The sequence below is a fragment of the Cucurbita maxima genome, unplaced genomic scaffold (assembly GCF_002738345.1).
Source record: "Cucurbita maxima cultivar Rimu unplaced genomic scaffold, Cmax_1.0 Cma_Scf00003, whole genome shotgun sequence".
NCBI classification, from domain to species: domain Eukaryota; kingdom Viridiplantae; phylum Streptophyta; class Magnoliopsida; order Cucurbitales; family Cucurbitaceae; genus Cucurbita; species Cucurbita maxima.
Window position 1 is genome coordinate 4,647,992 of NW_019272019.1, and position 19,763 is coordinate 4,667,754.

Sequence of the window (19,763 nt, forward strand, 5' to 3'; positions counted from 1 at the left end):
AAAAGTATACCAAAGGAAGCACGACTTGCTTGCACAGCCAAAAGAGAATGCATATGAAACCCAAAATCAGTACCACTGGTTAAATCAGCCCTCAAAACCATAAGCAAACAAGACAAATGTAAAATTTCACATCAATTAGAGTGTTTTAAAATCGTGATACGAGTCAAAACAAACAATGTTTGTTAGCAGTGAGCTTGAGTTATTACAACAAATATGCAAATGTGTGCAAATATTTGCCTTTACTGCTGTCAATAAATAAGTCTAGTCCATTCAAATGGCATTCAAGTGGCAAGCCCATCTGCCCATTCAAATGGCAATGTGTGCAAATATTTGCCTTTACTGCTGTCAATAAATAAGTCTAGTCCATTCAAATGGCATTCAAGTGGCAAGCCCATCTGCCCATTCAAATGGCAAGCCATGTTTAAAGAGTTCCATCGAATCGTTTGAACATGGGGCACACACGTTGTTATCATTCTACCATTTCTTTATGACGATATGCTATTGAGAATCGAATTCAATTTTCTTTCCTCTCTCAGGCCAGAAGAAGAAAATGAAAGAAAAATGAACTCCCATAGAATATTTACTCTATTTAAAGCTGCTAAACTCCGGAACATACTTATTCTTGAATATCCTCTTCTTTATAGTCGAGCTGCTTCGTTCAGCTTGGTAAGGATCTCCTCCATTCCTTCCGCCTCCCCAGATTCAAACCATATCGGAATGAATTTCTCTACCACATTCCATTTGATCTCCCATCCTTTGTCAAGCACAACAGTTAAGAACTTCTTGAGTTCATCCAAATCTTTCCTTTTACAGAACCCTTCAAGCATATTATCCAATATGATTGCGTTGGGCACAATGCCAGATAACATCATTTCATCAAAACATCTAACAGCAAAGTCAAAGCACTTTGAATTCACACTACCATGTATAAGAGCTTCATAGGTTCGAAGATCAGCAGAGAATTCAAACGCTCTTTTGGCTGAATACCATGCTTCCATGGAATTTACATCGCGCAGTTTGGCGAATGCCGAAATGAAATAGAAGAAAGTGTCAGCATTGGGTTTAAAACTTTCAGAATTTTTCATTATTTCAAACATGCTGAAGGCAGTTATCATATTATGCGAAGATATACAAACCTCTATAAGTGAATTGAAAGCAGTCACCGTGGGTTTAACTCCTTGAAATTCCATAGCTGTGAAGACACGCATTGCAAGAGGGACATTCTGAAGCTCTCCACAAAGACGTATTAGGTCGATGTAAAAGTCAGGATCCCTCTCGTTTTCTTTGTTCATTTTCTCCAATCTCCATTCCAAAGCCTGATAAAGTCAAACAAAGGCTAATCACGAGATACTCATGATCACTAAAACATAAACTTGCCAATCACTAAAGCCATTGAAAGAAAAGACGGCTGAAACATGAAACCCGTTTCTTCCGAAGATTATTTAATTGATCGGGATGAATCTAAGGGCATGTTTGAGAGTGAATTTGTGAAACCCCATATTGGTTGGAAAGGGGAACAAAACATTTCTTATAAGGGTGTCGAAACAGCTCCCTTATAGATGTGTTTTAAAACTCCAAGGGAAGGCTAGAAGGGAAAGCCCAAAGAGAGCAATATCTACTAGTGGTGAGTTTGGGATGTTACAAATGATATTAGAGCCAAACATTGAGTGGTATGCCAGCCCCCAAGGGGTGGATTGTGAGATCTCATATTGATTAGAGATACAACGAAACATTCTTTATAAGACTGTGGAAACATCTCCCCAGCAGAGGCATTGATAAATTGTGAGATCCCACATCGGTTCGAGAGAGGAATGAAGCATTCTTATAAGGGTGTGAGAACCTCTCCCTAATAGACGCATTTTAAAATCGTGAGGTTGACAGCTATACATAACGAGCTAAAGTGGACAGTATCTGCTAGCGGTGAGTTTGGACAGTTAAAAGATTTGAGATGAGATGGTTAAAGTCACGTTTGTTATGTTCAACATCATGGTAACACATGCTTTTAATCATTCAAAAGATCAAATTTCATATCAGCAAAATTGTGAAGGATCAAAAGCATGTTTTCAAAGTGATTTTGAAGATGGAGAAAGTAATTTGAATCATTTGAAAAGGCACTCTCAAACATTTCCCAAGTCCCAATCAAGTTACAAAATCCCTCCAAATCTTTTATTTGGCTTCAGCTCTTTGAATTTGCAAGCCTGAAAGCTTTCTTATATGGACTCCCTATCCAAATCGTTTGCTGCTTTTGTTTTGCAAGATATTCAGGTCAGGGTTGTGCTTAATTGTTTATCAGTCCATATTTGCCTCCAAAATCAAATACTTTGTGGTCTTTCGCTGTTAAATCTTCTCGTTTTGAATTATGATTTGAAAGAAACCAACGAATCTTCCCTATCAAGCTCGTCCCGCCAATTGATCCATTGTAATTCTCTTTATTTATTACTTTCATTTACTGTTTCGTGTTCAAAGAAGAACAAAAATACATAATCCATCCATTTCAGATACAACCTACTGACTCACAGAATCCATAGCTTTTCTTTCCCTAGATCCACTCAACAACCAACTAAACAGACAACAATGGAGGAAAAAGAGAGGATCGGTAGCGTTACCAGCTGAGCCTTCTTAGGCGACGAGGAAGATATAAGAGACGTAACAAGAGCTTTCCAGGAAAGTCGCGAGCTGCCAAGAAAATCATTTTCCGGCGAATCAAGCACGGATTTCACAGACGAACTTGGCTCCTGAATCAACCTGAGAACCAGAGGATTCAAAATCGAATTCGACGGATCAGTAGAAACAAATCTCCGGCAAATACATCGATAATGAGCTTCCTGTAACCGTAGCGGAATCCTGGAGGAACCGCCTTTGGCCAATGCCAGAACCCTGTTTCGCGCTACCGCCATAGTTCACTCCGGAGTTCGCGATCCGGCGCCTATATGTGCAATGCTCTAGCTTTTATACATGGCTTGCATTTACGATTTTATTGTTTTTTTTTTAATCATTATAAAGAAATTAGGGGAAATATCAAATTTTAATAAATCGGTAAAAAGTGTATTAAATTTCATCTTAATTTTTTTATTCCATCAAATTGCCTAGAAAATCATTAAATATAATATATTTATTTGTTTATTTATTTATTTATTTATTTGTTAACATTATCGACAAGTCCCAGAACCCGCCGTTTTTTCAATCTTGAGAAACCTCCACAGAGAGGCGAGCAAATGCTCACGAACTCAGAGATGGTTCTCTCCCAGTTCTCTAAAATCAACATTTCTCTCTTTACTCTACCAATCCATCACAATTTTAGCGCATTTCCGGCCAATAAACCAATTATCGCGGCAACAGCAGCCCCCATTTTCACATCGACTTCATTCCAGTTGCCCAAATCCACTGTAACTCCGGCCGAACCAATTCCGATCACCGATTTTTCAGAATATCCGGAAGAAATCCAGTTATCCATATCCCCTGATAAGCTATTTGTGCCGCCGGAAACAGATATTTCCGGCGGCGGTGCTGCGGGGCCGAGAATCTTGAAAGGGTCGAACATTGTGTTGGGTCGGTACGCGAGAGATGCGCAAGTTTCTCAGGCGGATTTTGTGAAGAGTAGTGTGACAACTGAGGATTGCCCTTCTGATGGGCTTCCTGAATTTGCGCTTGTTGGGCGCTCGAATGTGGGAAAATCTTCACTGTTGAACTCGCTTGTTCGGCGGAAGAAGCTTGCTCTTACCTCCAAGAAACCAGGTGAGTGGTTTGTTCTGACCTAAGTTCATCTTGACTGTTTGGGTTCTGTTCATATGTTGTAGCTGTTGTGATGTGTTTGGTGTAGTTTCAAACTGTGTTCGAGATGAATATGGATAAAAGAATTAGAGGGCTGTTCAAGGAAATAGAAGATAATTGTCCAACGTAGCTTAACAGAACAAATATTTTAAGAGCTCATTACCTATTAGATCCATTAAGCAAAGCACCGTAAGCGGATTTTGTAACCGTGTAAACTCACCGCTAACATATATTGTTTGCTTTGACCTGTTACGTATTATTGTCAACCTCACGGTTTTAAAACATGTCTAATAGGGAGAGGTTTTCACTTTATAAGGAACACTTTGTTCCCCTCTCCAACCAATATTGGATCTCACAATTCACTCCCTTGTGGGTCAAACGTCCTCGTTGGCACACCGTCTGGTGATTGGCTCTAATACCATTTATAACAGCTCAAGCCCACCACTAGCATATATTGTCTGCTTTGACCCATTACGTATAGCTGTCAACCTCACGATTTTAAAACACGTCTAATAGGGAAAAATTTACACACCCTTATAAAAAATGTTTCGTTCCCCTCTCCAACCATTGTGGGATCTCGTAAAGTTCTGCTTCATCTTGTGGAAACTTCTAGCTTAGCAATTTGCGAATGAGTAGAAAAAGGAATAAGCGAGTTAATTAGAGGCCAAAGGGTTTATTTGCATCATAATTATAGGCGGGCTATAGGCCTTTTCTGTTATCTTATGAGTACATATGCACTAAGGAATTGTGAGGGAGACCTGGCGTACGTGCCACAAGAATGGTACCAAAGTGAGGCAAACTCTAAATATTAGATATGATCTCAAAATAACAAGCGTCAAGGTCATCTCTGTGAAAATATACTTTCTGCTTTCTCTGTATTGTCTCTTACTGTACGTACCTGAAGTCATTGATATAAACCTTTAGCCAATGTTCATCTTTGTATTTTCACTCTCTTATCTTTGTGTTCATCAAGATCGAGTGTGTGCGTTGTTGTATGATCCTAATAGTCTTAGCAACCAAATATAATAGGTGACGCGGTTGTCCTATGAAGATAGTCTGAGGTGCATGCATGGTAGTCCAAACCGTCATAGATACTAAAAATCGGTGGGGGAGGGTAGGCACGTAACAATATTTTTGTGAACTTTAAACCTCGAATGTCCGAAATCTTTTGTACAGTTTAATCTCATATAGACTCTCCCATTTGTATTATCAGAATGTTGGATATGGATATAAGCATTCTCCATGTCTTCTTGCAGGAAAGACACAGTGCATAAACCACTTTCGAATTAACGATAGTTGGTACTTGGTTGATTTGCCGGGATACGGGTATGTCTCAGCTTCAACGTGTTTCGATGTCGGTCAGAAGATCGTTTTTCGACTTTCAAACTTGGTTTTAAGTGATTTGCACTGCAATGGGATTTGAGTTCACTTTCTGACTTTGTTCCTTCTATGTGTTTAGGTATGCAGCTGCACCACAGGAACTCCGAACGGATTGGAACAAGTTTACGAAGAACTATTTTCTGAATCGGTCGACGTTGGTTTCGGTTTTCCTTCTTATAGATGCAAGCATTCCTGCCAAACAAATTGATCTTGACTATGCTAGTTGGTTGGGTCAGAATCAGGTAATTTAGTTTTTCCTTCAACTGATCTGATGCCTTGGTTTTTCAGAAATTTTGATATGGAACGGTCTCTGCAGATTCCAATGACGATAATATTTACGAAATGTGACAAACGAAAGAAGAAAAAGAACGGTGGAAAACGACCCGAAGAAAATGTGAGCGACTTTCACGAACTGATAAGTGGTTTTTTCCAAACGACTCCGCCGTGGATCATGACTAGCAGTGTCACCCATCAGGGTCGGGATGAAATACTTCTACATATTGCTCAGCTGAGGAACTACTGGCTCAAGCACTAAAAAAGCATCTTGCCAACTCGCCTTCCCGAGTCAACCAGGTACAATATCTTATCAGTTATGCTCGTGTTGGCAATACATAAAGGTCGTTATTTATCTAAGTACAGAAAATAGGTTCTCTCGATTTCGAGCGTGAATCGACAATGACTGCAAATAAAAGTGCTCGATCTCGAGTCCGGATTGATTGTAAATGAATCATGAATTATATATTGAATAGCCTGCACTGTTTGACAGTGTCCATGAATTTTGGAGAGTTTACAAAGGCAACAGCGTTGGCAAGAGTGTCCCAATGCTTACTTTAAACCGGCAATAGAATGGAAGATTGGTGGAAGTTGTTGTTATCTTGCGAGTGCTATTCGCTGTTGGAGCCACTGAATCCCATTTATTCATATCCTGGATAAGGATAACTTTGCCCCTTTGTCCAAACACTTGTAATATGATGTGTATAGCAAAGCTGTCTGAGATATTTTAAAGGGTGAAATTGGGATTTTTTTTTTTTTTTTTTTTTTTTTGAATTTACGGTGTTGCCCTTTTATGGGGAACCATAATTAATTACATATTTGAAACAAATACAATTAATTGTTTTTACTTTAAAATATTACTTAATCGAAATAATTTGTAATTTAATAAGGCCGCATGAAAATTTTGGTCACGTTTTTTAATATTCGAACAGATTATAGACATAATTTATGACTATTTAAAAAAATCAAACTATTATTATTTTTTAAAAAAAAAAATATATATCTCGAGACAAAAAAAACAAATACATAGGAAACAAATCTCGTCTACGTTACGTCTTTTTATCTTAATATTTATACTTTCATTTTATTTTAAATTTTAAAATTAATCAGAATAATTTTTAATATGGGATGACATTCCAAATTGGCCGGCAACCAGAAATAATTAAGGAAAGCTCCGTCGAGCAGATCAATAAATATGGCAGTTGTTAGGTAAATAAATAATTAATTTTTAAACAAATCCAATTAATTGTTTTTTTTTTTTCTAAAAAATCATATAGAATTCATGAAATAAAATAACGTAATTAAATGTTGAAGAAAATAAGCATGTATCACGTAAATTTTTTATAATATTACGATAGTATATATATTATATATATTCTTTTTTTTTTTTTTTTTCTCTTCAGCATTTATTTTTAAATGTTTATTATATGCTTAACATAAATAAAGGTATACTAGAAAACCTTTCGTGGCAGAACGTGATTGGATGTTGGAAACCTTTCGTGGCATATAAATATTGGTCTAGGATCAGAAAACGTGGCACTAACTAGTTGGATTAAATTCTGTAGGGGCAAACTCGTAATTTACTGAAAATATTCACGCTTAATTAATGAAGGTATGATGTACCCAGTAAGTTTGGGGGAAAGTAGTCACATTTTATTAATGAATGTAGGATGATGGATTAAATTATTAATTTATTTAATTTCATTTTTATGGCTATGAATTTTGTAAATGTCAGTACAAATTTCCGAATATTTTCGTGACTTATTAAAGTTTAAAATTTGAACTAAATTATTTAATTAATTTTGAAGGATTAAAATACAAATTGAATAAAAATACTAATACTAAATTTAAGATTTATTTAAACAAAATTTTAATAATTACAATAAATCAAAATTACTCCAACCATAAATAAATTTGTGAGATTTTAATAATATATTAAATAGGTCGGGTAAAACTATATTTCAATTTATTCATATAAATTAAAAATGTTCATTTAATTTGTAGATGGAGAGATTTCACTTCATTTAGCTAAATGAGGTCGCAGACTAAAATTATATTCTTTCTTCTTACTCAAAATTTTGTGGTGCTCATTACAGCTCTCCACCACCTTTGGGCTCTGTAGCCTAAACGAGCTACCATGTGACATGAGCGTGTTGATATTGCACCCCAACTTGAGTGTCGGAGGTTAAATTATACATCCACTGTTCGATACAGTATCTGTAAATGAATCTATATGTGGGCTCGCTATATATATATATATATATATATATATATATATATATATTATTAATCCACCTGTCCCATACGACATAATGGGCCATTTAAGTTGGTGAGGCGGAGGCAGTTGGAAGTTACTATTTTGACAAAAGTTGCCTACCCTTCTGATGCCATCCTCTACTTCTTCCATCCTTATAAATCTTCCCACTCATTTCCACTTCTTTTAGCACAGTTCTTAAATTTTATTCTCTTTAATTGCTTTGAGCCTTCCTCAATGGAGTCACGCTTCTCACTCATTTTTTCTTTACTCTTCGTAAGTCATAAATATTTCAAAACTACCGAGCTTTTACATATTATTTTGATCCGATCCTAATTCTTAAAGAATAACTTTCTTTTTGTTGTAGCTTGCAGTTGCTATTAGTCATGCTAATCTCTCGCCCGAACAGTATTGGAGTTCTGTTTTACCGAACACTTCGATGCCAAAAGCCATTAAAGATCTCCTCAATTCTGGTTAGTATACAATTATAAACTGTGATATTTCATGTCGGTTGGGAAGAAGAATGAAACACCCTTCTATAAAAGTGTGTAAACCTCTCCCTAACCGAACGTGTTTTAAAGCCTTGAGGGAAAGCCCGTAAGAGAAAGCTCAAAAAGGACAATATCTGCTAGCGGTGAGTTTGGGCTTTACAAATAGCATTAGAGTCAAACACTGGACGATGTGCCAACGAGGAGGTTGTTTCCAAAAGGGGTAGACACAAGGCGATGTACCAACAAGGACACTGAACGCCAAAGGAAGGTTGGGGAGGAGAATGAAACATTCTTTAAAAGGGTGTAAAAATCTCACTTTAGTAAACACGTTTTAAAGCCTTGAGAGAATCTGCTAGCCGGGTGGGCATGACATTACACAAACCTACTCTAAACTCATTTTAAAATTTTATTTTCATATCATTAAAATTTATTTTAAATTAAAAACATTATACCAATATATGTATATATAACCATAAATATATTTTAGTGGAGTAAAAGTTGGAAAATACCTCGTTTTTGTAGACCTTCTAGAAGGCAAAAGTACTTCGGTGATTGTCGGCAAAGGAGGCGTAAACGTCAACACCGGGAAGGGGAAGGCCGGAGGCACCTCCGTTAACGTCCACGCTCCAAAAGGGAAGACCGGAGGCACTTCCGTTAACGTTGGCAAAGGCGGGGTTAACGTCCACGCTCCAAAAGCGAAGCCCGGAGGAGGCACCTCCGTTAACGTCGGGAAAGGAGGCGTCAACGTCCACACCGGTCACAAAGGGAAGCCAGTTTACGTCGGAGTTAAGCCAGGCTATAATCCCTTCAATTACATCTACGCAGCCAAAGAAACCCAACTTCACGACGACCCAAATACCGCCCTGTTCTTTCTGGAAAACAAACTCCGGCCCGGTTCAAAGCTGACCCTTCATTTCCCCAAACCAACTTCCCCGGCCACGTCCACTTTCTTGCCACGTGAAGTAGCCAAAACCGTTCCCTTCTCATCCCAAAAACTCCCCCAAATCCTCGACCGGTTCTCAGTTAAACCCACGAGTTTTTCGGCCCAGCTGATCCGGAACGCCGTCGAGGAATGCGAGGCGCCTGGCATCGCCGGCGAGGATAAGTACTGCGCCACGTCGTTGGAGTCGATGGTGGATTTCAGCACCTCTAGGTTGGGGAAGGAGGTGGTGTTGGTCTCGACGGAAGTCGAGAAAGAGACGGGTTTGCAGCAGTTTACGGTGGCGAATTTGGCGAAGAAATCGTCTCCAGCGACGACGACGGCGGTTGTGTGCCACAAGTTGAGCTATCCGTACGCAGTGTTTTATTGCCATTCCACGCAACACACGCGAGTTTACAAGGTTGGTCTGGTCGGTGCTGACGGGACCAAAGCTGACGCGGTGGCCGTGTGTCATACCGACACGTCAGCTTGGAACCCAAAGCATTTGGCCTTTCAAGTGTTGAAGATCAAGCCAGGGACCGTTCCAGTTTGCCACTTCCTTCCACAAGACCACCTTGTATGGGTTTCAAAATACTAGAAAAAAGAAAAATAATAATAAAAAAGCTTACTGTGCTTCTTGTTGGTCCACGTGGCACGTAGTTTAAAAATAAACCTAAATTACTTTTCTTGTAATATTATTAGTACTATGCCACTCATATATTACACTTCTTTTTTCCTTTTTTGGTAGGGGACTTTTGTGTAATTTGGGATGTTAGTTATCTGGTTAAGAAATTAGTTACTGTGGTAATAATCATATGGTAACTTTATAAAATTATATATATTTTTTTCGAGTTTATATTATCATTATCAAAAAATTAATTTTCATTAGCTTAATTACTACACATATTTTTTGAGCGATAGAATTTGAAAAAGTATTAGTAATGTTAAGTCCGAGGTTAAGCGTAAAAATCATGTAAATGATATCCTTACGGGTAAAAAGTATTAAGAAATGGTTAAACCTGTAAAATTTTAATACTAAATTGAAATTACTAAAATGACTAAAGTAAAATTGGGAAATAATTCAAATAGACGGTAAAATTAGGAAAACGATTTAATGTAATAAAGTAAAACTGTAAATAATATATTTTTACCGTAGCGATTATACACTCCAATTTTACTGCAGGCCCAAGTTGTTCGGAGGAAGTCCACAAGCCCTAATTTTCAGTTCCATCAAATTGGAGGAGTTTTTCAGACCAATACCACACGCGCCCGCTCAAACGCAGGTTGGCGGTGCCTTACCGCGCGTTTGCGATTAGGGTTATACTGTCTGAGTGAGTTTACGTCCACTGTTAATTTCCCTCCAGATTTCGGTCTCTGTGGTTCGCGCCTCTTCCATCGTTATATCATCAGAGATCTTCAGCACTTTCTTTCACCTTTCATGGTCGCTTTCAGGTATCAAAACGATTCTGTTTGTGAATTTGTAAAAATGTTCATACATTATCGTTCTGCCATTCTTGATTGGTCTTGAAGTTAGGGCTAGACTAGTATTGGAATGCTTGATGAATGTCGCGCGGGTTTCTGTATTTTATGTGCTGAAAGAAACACTCGGTCGGTGGATTTTGGAGTTCTGAATTTCTCTATTCGAGGAATTGAAGTTGTGAAATATCGATTTTACCTTCGCTTGCACATCGGATTTCTATTTACTCAAGTGAAATTAGTTTCTCTTGATTTCAGGGTATGCTTCAAACAAAATTGAAGTTGGAGTAGTTTTTTTTTTTTTTTTTTTTTTTTTTTTTTTTTTTTTTTTTTTTTTTTTTTTTGTAATTTCAGGGTTATTATTTTGGTTGGTGCAGGCTTTCTTTTTTTGACATTCCTGTTACATTTTTTGAAGCTACCAAATAATTTGTTACTGTCTTTTGTTCCAGCTGCATTTCTTATTGTGGAGGCCCGCATTGGTATTATGGTAGAGATAGAGCAATTGGAGAATATTGAATTTCAATGGGGCAAAAGGAAAGGGATTGGTGGGAAGAAGAAGGACGTGACCTTTTATGAATCTTTTACTTACGACGGTGTAGAATATTTTCTTTATGACTCTGTCTACCTATATAAGGAAGGTGAACCAGAGCCTTATATTGGCAAAATTCTTAAAATCTGGCAGAATCCTGATAAGACAAAGAAAGTAAAAATTCTTTGGTTTTTTCGGTCTTGTGAAATTCGCAATTATCTTGGAGCTGAAGACACACGGGACGATGAATTATTTTTGGCATCCGGTGATGGCGTTGGCCTTGCCAATATTAATCCTCTGGTAATTTTTTAGCTTGTAACTTTACCGTTTTGTGGCAAATATACTCTTTCTCTTGATTCTTTTACCTTGTTTGTCCAACAAGTTTACTTGTTAATTGCAAGTCATTGGTAAAAATTATGAAACAAGGAAGTAAAGAAAGAATTGAAGTCTATTCTAGTGATGGTTAACGGGGGTATGGGTATGTTAGCAATGCCTTTTTGTCACCTCTTGCTTTAAGGAAATTAAGAGACTTATTGAAATGGGGCTGTCTTGCACTTTGAAAATTCTGGTTTTATATCAATGGGTTTGTTTCTTCATTCAAAAGAAAGAAAGAAAAAAAAAATGATTGAAGGAATTGATTGTGTGTGTGAGTGCGACTGTTAATTTCTTTTTAACAACTCATTTCCGTATATTTTGTGTCTCAAACCAGGAAGCAATTGCTGGAAAGTGCAACGTTATCTGCATTTCAGATGACAGCAGAAATCCACGACCTTCAGATGAAGAACTCGAAAAGGCTGATTTTGTATTTTTTCGTACATTTGATGTTGGAAAACAAGAGGTCTGCAATGAGATGTGTGCAAAAATTGCTGGAGTAGAAGGTTCAAGTTCAGTTTTTCATAACAATGTCTCAATAGTTTGACCCTTGGCTGATTTGTTACAATGGGATATCAAAACTGAGTGTTTCTTTTTCCATCGCAGTTAAATTTTTACTTAATAGATTAGATACGTCAAAAGATGTTACGAGGACCGATACGGATGGGAAAGATGCAAGTGTCATTGCAATTGTAAATACTGAATCAAAAGATCCTTCTGGACGTAATACTTCCGATGGGGAACTAACTTTGAAGACTACTGCAAACTCTTTCAAGAAGTCCACAAAGGAAAATGTTGAGTTGGAGGAGCCTATTGAGAAATCCTCCAATGGAGAGAGGTCTGGTGTATGTGTGATTGATGGGGGAAATGGAATGGCTAGAACTAGTAGTAAACAAGAAAACATCTTAGATGATAAGGTATCTCCGAAGCCTGAAATTGATTCTACTGAGACACACGGTAAAGGTGTTGAAGCTCGAGCTAAGGATGTTGACGGTAGAGTTAAAAGCCCCAGGGTCTCTGCTGAAGATGAACATAGGTCAGCAAAGAAGGCAAAACTAGATAGTTCTGTTCAATTATCCCATGGAAAGACCAAGAGTGACATTGAAAGGCTTGCCCTCAATTGCAAAAATGGCTATACACCTAAGGTTCTTGCTTCTGAAACCAAAGATTATCATGAAACCAAAGATAGCCTTATAAAGAAGCCCAAGCTAGATGAGAAGCCAACAAAGGTTTCTAATGGCAAGAACCTAAAGGCCTCTTCCCAAATATCTTCAGTTACAGACTGCAAAATAGATGGTGAAATTGTGGAAGTTACTAGAAGGCCAGATGCTGTAAGTTGTATTTCTAGTATTGTCGTTTTGCTATTTACTATTAGCTACTTCTGTTGGTGGTTTTTTATTTTTATTTTTATGCTATTGTATATTTCTCTCGATTAAGCTAAGTTTCTCATTAAAAAAAAAAAAAAAATGGAAAACATAAAATAGTGTAATTCATTTGGTTGTTTGACCTATAGAATTAGCAGATGTGGAGTTTGATGGTACACTTTATATTTACCTCAATCAGTTTCTTATTGCTTGCACAAATAGTTTTTTATTCATGAAATGAAGCACTGCATTTGGCATCATGTTAGTTGTTAGTCATTACTGGGATTAAGTCTCATGTCTCCCATGTTCAACCCATTTTATGTTTTACTTGATACAGTTCCATATTATCAAAAGTTCCATGCTTATTTAGTATGGAATAGTATGGAACTGTAGTGGAATATGGATCTTTTACAATGGCCCAATATATCTTCTTGTTTATTTTGATACAAAAATTCTATTGAGATTGATTTTAAGGTTCTGATTGTTATGATTTTCAACAATTGGACAGGATAGAAGCAGATGGTTCAAGGGACTGGTAAGTCAATCTTTCATTCTTTGGTTGCATATAATTTTAGTTATTCATGTTGTTAATGTCAGATTCTTTTATTTTACGTTAGTATTTGTTTAACTGCACGTCAATCTTAGGGATCCGTTTGTCTTTACCACTGTTTCTAAACATTTATTTAGTTATTCTATTTATTTCCAATTTGGAGTTTAAATAGCCATGATTCTAGGCCTCTACTTCCTTTTCTTTTTAATGAGGAGCACAAAAAAGATTTCAGAGAAGTAAGGAGAAAGAAGGTTGAGAAGACAGGTGATTTGAAGGGTTTGAAAAGGAGACAAGAACTATAAGAGTGATACCGTACAAATTGAGTAAGATTCTCTTTGCAAAACTAGAACCGAGATTTAGGGCAAGAAGATCTAAGATCTCAAAATGAAACGGGATATTACATTTTCCTTTACACTTCAATGGGTGGGCGGCCCTTGTTTGGTTAGGTAGTTGCACTGTCACTCTCATCAACATTCCACTTAATCATAAATTCTCTAGATAGTTGAAAAGTATTGACCGTGGGTTCTGGGGGAGGGAAGTCTTCAAAACATGGAGGGTTTTCTTGCTAAAATGGTAAACTATAAATATTCACGAAGGTAAGAAGAAACAAGGTCCCTTAACCAGTAGGTGGTGAAAGAAAAGGTTGGACCTCCGAAATATCCAAAAAGGAGTCATCATGGATAGATTTTTGTAGCTCTTATTCGGTGGCTGATGCTAATTACAACCTCTTTTTTGTGATTACGACTGGCCGAACTTTTGAGCCAATTAAATGAGCTTTTTGTAATCTTCCATTAGGTCGGTTGATGCTTTCCTCTCATTTTTGTATTTCTTTTCACTGTATTGATTGATGAAAGTTTCTTGTTTTGTACCTAAAACTAGATCCCATTTACGTGGCCAATTTTTGCGATGTGCTTATCTTGCTCTTTCTAAGGTTTGATGTAATTATTCTAAACCAATTAAACTGATCATCTCTATGCCAGCCGTGGGAAGAAAGAATAAAAGATGCATATGAGCAAGGAACACTTGTTCTAATTCAGAATTTGGATCCTGCTTACACTTCAGGTGAAGTGGAGGTAAAAAATCAATTTTTTGCTTTGATTATTTGATGTGACGTGCTTCTGCATTGTATTGTTATTCGGGAAAAAAATACACGTTTGGTCCCTGAGGTTTCGAAATAAACACTTGAGCCTCTGAGATTTGAAAAATAGTTCTAAACGGTCTCTAAACTAAATTTGATCTTTAGTTGACTAACAAAAATCTAGTGTGGCGTTGTTGGTGTGGGAAATTTATTTAGATGGCATTTATACTAATTTTACATTATGCATTGTTTGACTCTGCAGAACCATCACGCTTTCTTTTTTCTCCACTTCCCTTCCTTTCTTGTCGTCCTCTCACCTCCCTTGCTTGCAGAGAAGTTGTAGAGAGAGAAAACTAGAAGTTAGAAGATAGAAACAACCCACCGCCCCTTTGCCTACTCTCATCAAATCTTGTGATATAGCAGCCAATCTCAATTTTCTCTCTGCTGCTATTGGTTTTTATTTACACTACCACTAGGCATCCCAGAAAATAGAGAGAGAGCGACAATCTGGCTAGAAAATTTATACCCAGCTATTTCTTGGTGTAAATTGTCTAATATTTTTACTTGCTATTGTTGTACCTCCCTCATTTCAAATTGGGAAGATCTTTTGTAAATACCATGGATATTACATCCCTTTTTGTACATTTCAATCATCAATAAAATTGTCTCTTATAAAAAATAAAAAATAGAAAATGGCTAGAAAATTTCTATAAAAATTGTGGGATATTTTCCCTGAAAGCTTAAAATTTGATGGGTTTTCTTCAACTATTCGAGTTCGACTTGTGATTTGGATATTTCAATTTTCTTGAGTTCTCAAGTTTTAGCATCTAATTTGTCTTTTAATCAAGTTTACTAGTTTAATTAACCAATTTGCAAATCTGAAACTGAGGGAGCAAGGGAGTTATGGTCAAAAGTTGGGAAGACGGGGGGCGGTCATTTAACGGGTGAGGAGATGAACAGTGGAACAACTACTAGAATGCCAGATCAGCGATGGTCAAGGGAGAAGTAGGGAAAGGGAGAGAGAAAAAGCCACACTAGGAAAAAAACACTACATAATTAAAAAAAATATCAGGGATCAAGTATCCCTTTGAAACATCAGGGTTCAATTAGGCACTAATCCCAAATTTTAGGTACCAAAAGTGTATCTTACCCTATTATTTAAACTTTAGACCAGTTTAATTACTATAAATGAAACCTACTTTATATGGGAGTAAGATACCTCCTCTTGTTGTTTTCTGTGCAACATTCCAGGATATTGTCTGGCATGCCTTCAACGAGAGTTGCACAGCTAAGATGATTCAGCGTACTGCAATTTCTATGCCTCACATAGGTATGAGTTTAGGACATTTTCCCAACTCATATTCCATATTATTGATAAAACGACCCTGTGCTTTTGAAATTCTATTATTTTTGTTTTGAGTTCCTAGAGAATTCTGCTGCCCATTTTTTGTAGGTCAAGCTCATGTTGTATTCAAAACTAAGGAAGCAGCGGAGAAAGTGGTTCGAAAATTAGATGAAGGTTGCTTATTACTTGCAAATGGGAGGTAAGCTTGGATTCAATATAGTCTTTACTGCTCTTACTTTCAGCTCATCTCCTTTCTTCTAAGGTCTTTCTAATTAAATAGTGATTGTTATTGTTCGAAAGCATTTGGCTCTGGCCCTCTGGACTAGTTTAACATGCCGGTTTCGGGCCTGGGTTTGTCATAAGATGGTGGTTTCTGATTTCATAGCGGCAGTAACTATTTTGATAGTTGTCTTCCCCGTTTACTTTTCTCATTTTAGTTTGACACATTTTCCATTACTGGCCATTCATTTTGGTGCATTCCTTGACATCTTTTGTTTTATTTAAATCGTCCGTTTACTCCAATATGAACAGAGATATATGGGGGAATAGCCTGAAAATTATCAAGAATAACATCAATTAAGCTGTAAAAATAGCTCACAAGGTGTGTTATCTAGCTTTTCCAGCTAATTTTTTCCCTTGAATTTTCTCAGAGCTCTTGTTGGTAGCTTTGCAATTCCTCAACTTCCGTCAAAGAAACAAATTTTTTTTGGGCATCACAGTATTGATAAGCTTAGACATCTAATGCAACGTGAGATGGTAATGTGTGCCTCTTCTCTGAAATACACCGATTACACTATTTAAGACCGTGCCTATTCATTCCCCAATTTCTTCATCTATTCATTGATTCTTGGTTACTGCCCAGAAAGAAGCTGTATCAACTTCACATTGTTCTCAGCCGAACACAGTAGAATACGACATGGCCATGGAATGGTGTTTACTACAAGAAAGATCAGAACGCGCCTGCAGAAAGTTGTTTAAGGTTTAAATTTCTATATATTGAACTTAAAGGATGCAATGTTATCATTGAAGTTGGTATCTTTTCTTAACTTGTATTTGTTCTTTTTACTTCTAGCAACAAGAAGAGGAGTTAAGAGAACTCAAGGGCAAGCTGAAATCTAGATGAGCTCCATTGGCCTCACAGAGGCGTTCAACCAGTTGAGAATCCTTTTGATCTAGCACATTTTGAATCATGGGAGGAGTACCTTTGTCTTGCTAGTATCAGAGACGATAGACTTAATTATCTTGCTCCTGCAAGTTATTAAAGGGGATTTATCGGCAATTGTCCATTGGTAACCTTCTCGATCTTACTCAAATGTGAAAAATCTACCCATTTCTGCTGTAATGACTTGGTGGCTAGGTGAAAATTTGTTGTTTCGGTGTGGAAAATGCCCTTGATGTACCACCCTTTCAAGAATGCAAAAGTCCTACTATGAAAAAATCTCATCTGTGGCTTTCTTCTGGAATTTGTGGAAAGAAAGAAATTAGAAAATATTTGCACAAAATTTTTCGACAATATTGTTTACCAAGCTATATGTTGGTCTATACTGTCTAATATTTTTACTCTTCCTACTGTTGTACGTCCTTCGTTGCAAATTGGAAAGGTCTTTTGTAAACACCATGGATTATTCATTCCATTTGTAAATTTCAATTATCAATGAAAATATCTCTTATAAAAAAAAAATGTTGTTTCCTTCTCGTTAGAGCAAGAAACGGTATGTTTTTCTATATTATATCTGTCTAGGGTAGTTTTTATGGAATTAATGAATTAATACGATCTTCCTCTTGCAGAAATGAGTGGAAATCGGTCAGATGAAGTCCTAGCTTTCCAAGGATCAGCCGGAACATCAGAAGGAACTTAATGTCAGCGAGAGAAAATTTCTAGGTGAGTGGCTTATGATTTTACTTGCGATGTCTTTAGCTTATGTAGTCGTCGGCTTTCCCTTCCTACACGCACATGCCCAAATTTTGAGGCTTTGGAACGAAGGCAGCAGTTGCATGTGGAGACATGCCATTATGGTTGGTTAGTATATATGGAATTCACTATCTATCTATCCATGGCCTTCTTCCTTCTCTGCCTCTGCTAAAATTAGTTCTTAGTTTAGGTTATGATCTTGATGTTTTGATGATAACTAATGCCTATAATTAGTTTTGGTGCTCAATTTGTTGTAGCTGTATAGAATATGAGGGATCAATTAAATCAATTTTAAATCATCTTATGTAGGGTTGTCTTGACCCATACAAATTTAGTTTTGGCTTGGAATTTAGTTCCTTTGGAATCATTTTATTTTAAGAACATTTTGGATATGGATATTATTTTATCTCATTTAATCTAATAAAGATAAAACAAATTACATGATTAATTAATTTAAATTTTTTTAAAAATACATCAATTTTGTTGTTGATTGTTTATTTAGTACATTGGTAGTATTGAAATTGGCATAAAAAATGATTTTTTTTTTTTTTTTTTAGATTTATAAGATACCAATTAATTAGTCCTAAATATATATATGAATAGGGTAGGTGCTATAGACGTATTAAACTTCATTTGAAACACTTGTTTTGATTCATTTATAATTTTTTTGAATTTATATTGATATAATTATTATTTTTAATATTTAATTCACACCATTTCCAAAATATAAAGGTATAAATGGATATCTTTCCTAAAATCTAATACAGTCCATACTATTAATATTTACTTATATTTATCTATAAGAAAAGGGTTATTAATCGCTCATTTTTATCCTCGATCTTAGAAAGATAAATCAGAGTTAAATTTCAATATAACTATGCTTTAAGGGGTATTATCGGTTGGAGGTCGTACATCGACTAATTTATGGATCATGAGTTTATAATCAAGAAATATTATCCCAATTGGTGTGAGGCCGGTTGGCTTGTTGGAGAAGCCTATGGGTTTATGGCCGGTTGGAGAAGCCCATGGGTTTATAATCAAGGTACAGGAGAAGCCTATGGGTTTATGGCACGTTGGAGGAGCTCATCGGTTTATAAATAAAAAATACTATCTCTATCTATTAGTGTGAGACTAGTTGGAGAAGCCCAAAACAAAGTCATAAGGGCTTATATTCAAAGTAGACGTGTTTTTCTCAGGTTACCTACCTATTTGGCTATTCAAATTATATAATGTTTTTTTTTTCCATTTTTGAGTTCATCAATTTTGTATCATACGAAGGCTTAAAGTCAAATAAGAATCCAATCGTCACGTTTATATCTTAATCCTAATTGTCGAACTCCCATCATTTTTTCCATTGAATTATATATTATACAATCAGACGAGGGTGTCACTCTCTGACTCTTTCCATTTCATTTCCACACACGAGAGAGGGAAAAACAGAGCCTCTTTCTCTTTCGGCGGCTCTTTTCTTCAGTTGAGTTTCAATTCCCTTTTAAACCATCCATCTTCTCTCCAATTAATTCATCGATTTTGCTTCCGCTGTTCATCGTTTGAGAGCTTCAATCGGCAAATGGGAATCAAATGGCGCAATTCACGCAGTCAAAGCATCAGGTTAGGGCAGAACTGTGGCTCTTCGAATAAACAAGAAAGCAAACGGCTCCTCGGATGGCAGATTTTGTGGCAGAAATTCAAGAAGGAGAAGATCAGAATCTTCAGTTGTTCTTCGGCTGAATTGCGTTCTTCGTATAATCCAAATGCTTATCGGTTGAATTTTGAACAAGAAAATTGGGGCTCTGATTCTGATGATCTCTGCAGATCCTTCTCTGCTCGTTTTGCTGATCCATCCATCGTCTCCAGGAGCTTCAGATTGTTGGATTGAAATTTATGTATCCATTTTCGAACTTCCATTGATTGGATTGTGGTTTGGAGTTTTGGTTCAGTCCTTTACTGTGATTATTATGTGTTTGTTTCAATGGGACTGTTTTTGTTATTCGGTTCTTATTTTTCTTTCGAAGGAAGAAGAAAAGAATACGTTGTTACAAAATATTG

At 36.6% G+C, this 19,763-nt stretch overlaps 4 protein-coding genes across 9 annotated transcripts; 3 read left to right on the forward strand and 1 right to left on the reverse strand.

The window, feature by feature from the left end:
- Window positions 1–335: 335 nt before the first annotated feature.
- LOC111476476 (pentatricopeptide repeat-containing protein At2g37230-like) lies at window positions 336–2,949 on the reverse strand. 3 transcript variants are annotated; one of them, XM_023120148.1, is made up of 3 exons: window positions 2,607–2,949; window positions 1,137–1,316; window positions 336–979 (listed from the first exon to the last, which is right to left on the reverse strand). In XM_023120148.1, exons 1-3 carry the CDS (start codon window positions 2,895–2,897, stop codon window positions 914–916), a joined length of 537 nt encoding a protein of 178 aa, XP_022975916.1. In that variant the 5' UTR covers window positions 2,898–2,949; the 3' UTR covers window positions 336–913. The 3 variants fall into 3 exon arrangements, with proteins under 3 accessions (XP_022975916.1, XP_022975915.1, XP_022975914.1); XM_023120147.1 differs by having other exon boundaries at window positions 336–574; window positions 630–1,316; XM_023120146.1 differs by having other exon boundaries at window positions 336–1,316.
- A 214-nt stretch (window positions 2,950–3,163) lies between these two features.
- Window positions 3,164–6,184, forward strand: LOC111476474 (GTP-binding protein At2g22870-like). Its single transcript, XM_023120145.1, has 5 exons — window positions 3,164–3,735; window positions 5,028–5,097; window positions 5,231–5,393; window positions 5,468–5,724; window positions 5,918–6,184. Exons 1-4 carry the CDS (start codon window positions 3,216–3,218, stop codon window positions 5,684–5,686), a joined length of 972 nt encoding a protein of 323 aa, XP_022975913.1. The 5' UTR covers window positions 3,164–3,215; the 3' UTR covers window positions 5,687–5,724; window positions 5,918–6,184.
- A 1,666-nt stretch (window positions 6,185–7,850) lies between these two features.
- On the forward strand, window positions 7,851–9,902 carry LOC111476473 (BURP domain protein RD22). 2 transcript variants are annotated; one of them, XM_023120144.1, is made up of 4 exons: window positions 7,851–7,954; window positions 8,046–8,151; window positions 8,692–8,789; window positions 8,832–9,902. In XM_023120144.1, the coding sequence occupies exons 1-4, from the start codon at window positions 7,916–7,918 to the stop codon at window positions 9,684–9,686; spliced, it is 1,098 nt and encodes a 365-aa protein (XP_022975912.1). In that variant the 5' UTR covers window positions 7,851–7,915; the 3' UTR covers window positions 9,687–9,902. The 2 variants fall into 2 exon arrangements, with proteins under 2 accessions (XP_022975912.1, XP_022975911.1); XM_023120143.1 differs by having other exon boundaries at window positions 8,692–9,902.
- Window positions 9,903–10,314: 412 nt separating this feature from the next.
- LOC111476686 (protein ANTI-SILENCING 1-like) lies at window positions 10,315–18,045 on the forward strand. 3 transcript variants are annotated; one of them, XM_023120457.1, is made up of 12 exons: window positions 10,315–10,540; window positions 11,014–11,393; window positions 11,803–11,971; window positions 12,072–12,796; window positions 13,338–13,364; window positions 14,360–14,452; window positions 15,709–15,787; window positions 15,911–16,001; window positions 16,453–16,558; window positions 16,665–16,781; window positions 16,875–17,091; window positions 17,591–18,045. In XM_023120457.1, exons 2-11 carry the CDS (start codon window positions 11,049–11,051, stop codon window positions 16,923–16,925), a joined length of 1,803 nt encoding a protein of 600 aa, XP_022976225.1. In that variant the 5' UTR covers window positions 10,315–10,540; window positions 11,014–11,048; the 3' UTR covers window positions 16,926–17,091; window positions 17,591–18,045. The 3 variants fall into 3 exon arrangements, with proteins under 3 accessions (XP_022976225.1, XP_022976227.1, XP_022976226.1); XM_023120459.1 differs by having other exon boundaries at window positions 17,612–18,045; XM_023120458.1 differs by lacking the exon at window positions 10,315–10,540 and adding an exon at window positions 10,569–10,823.
- Window positions 18,046–19,763: the final 1,718 nt, after the last annotated feature.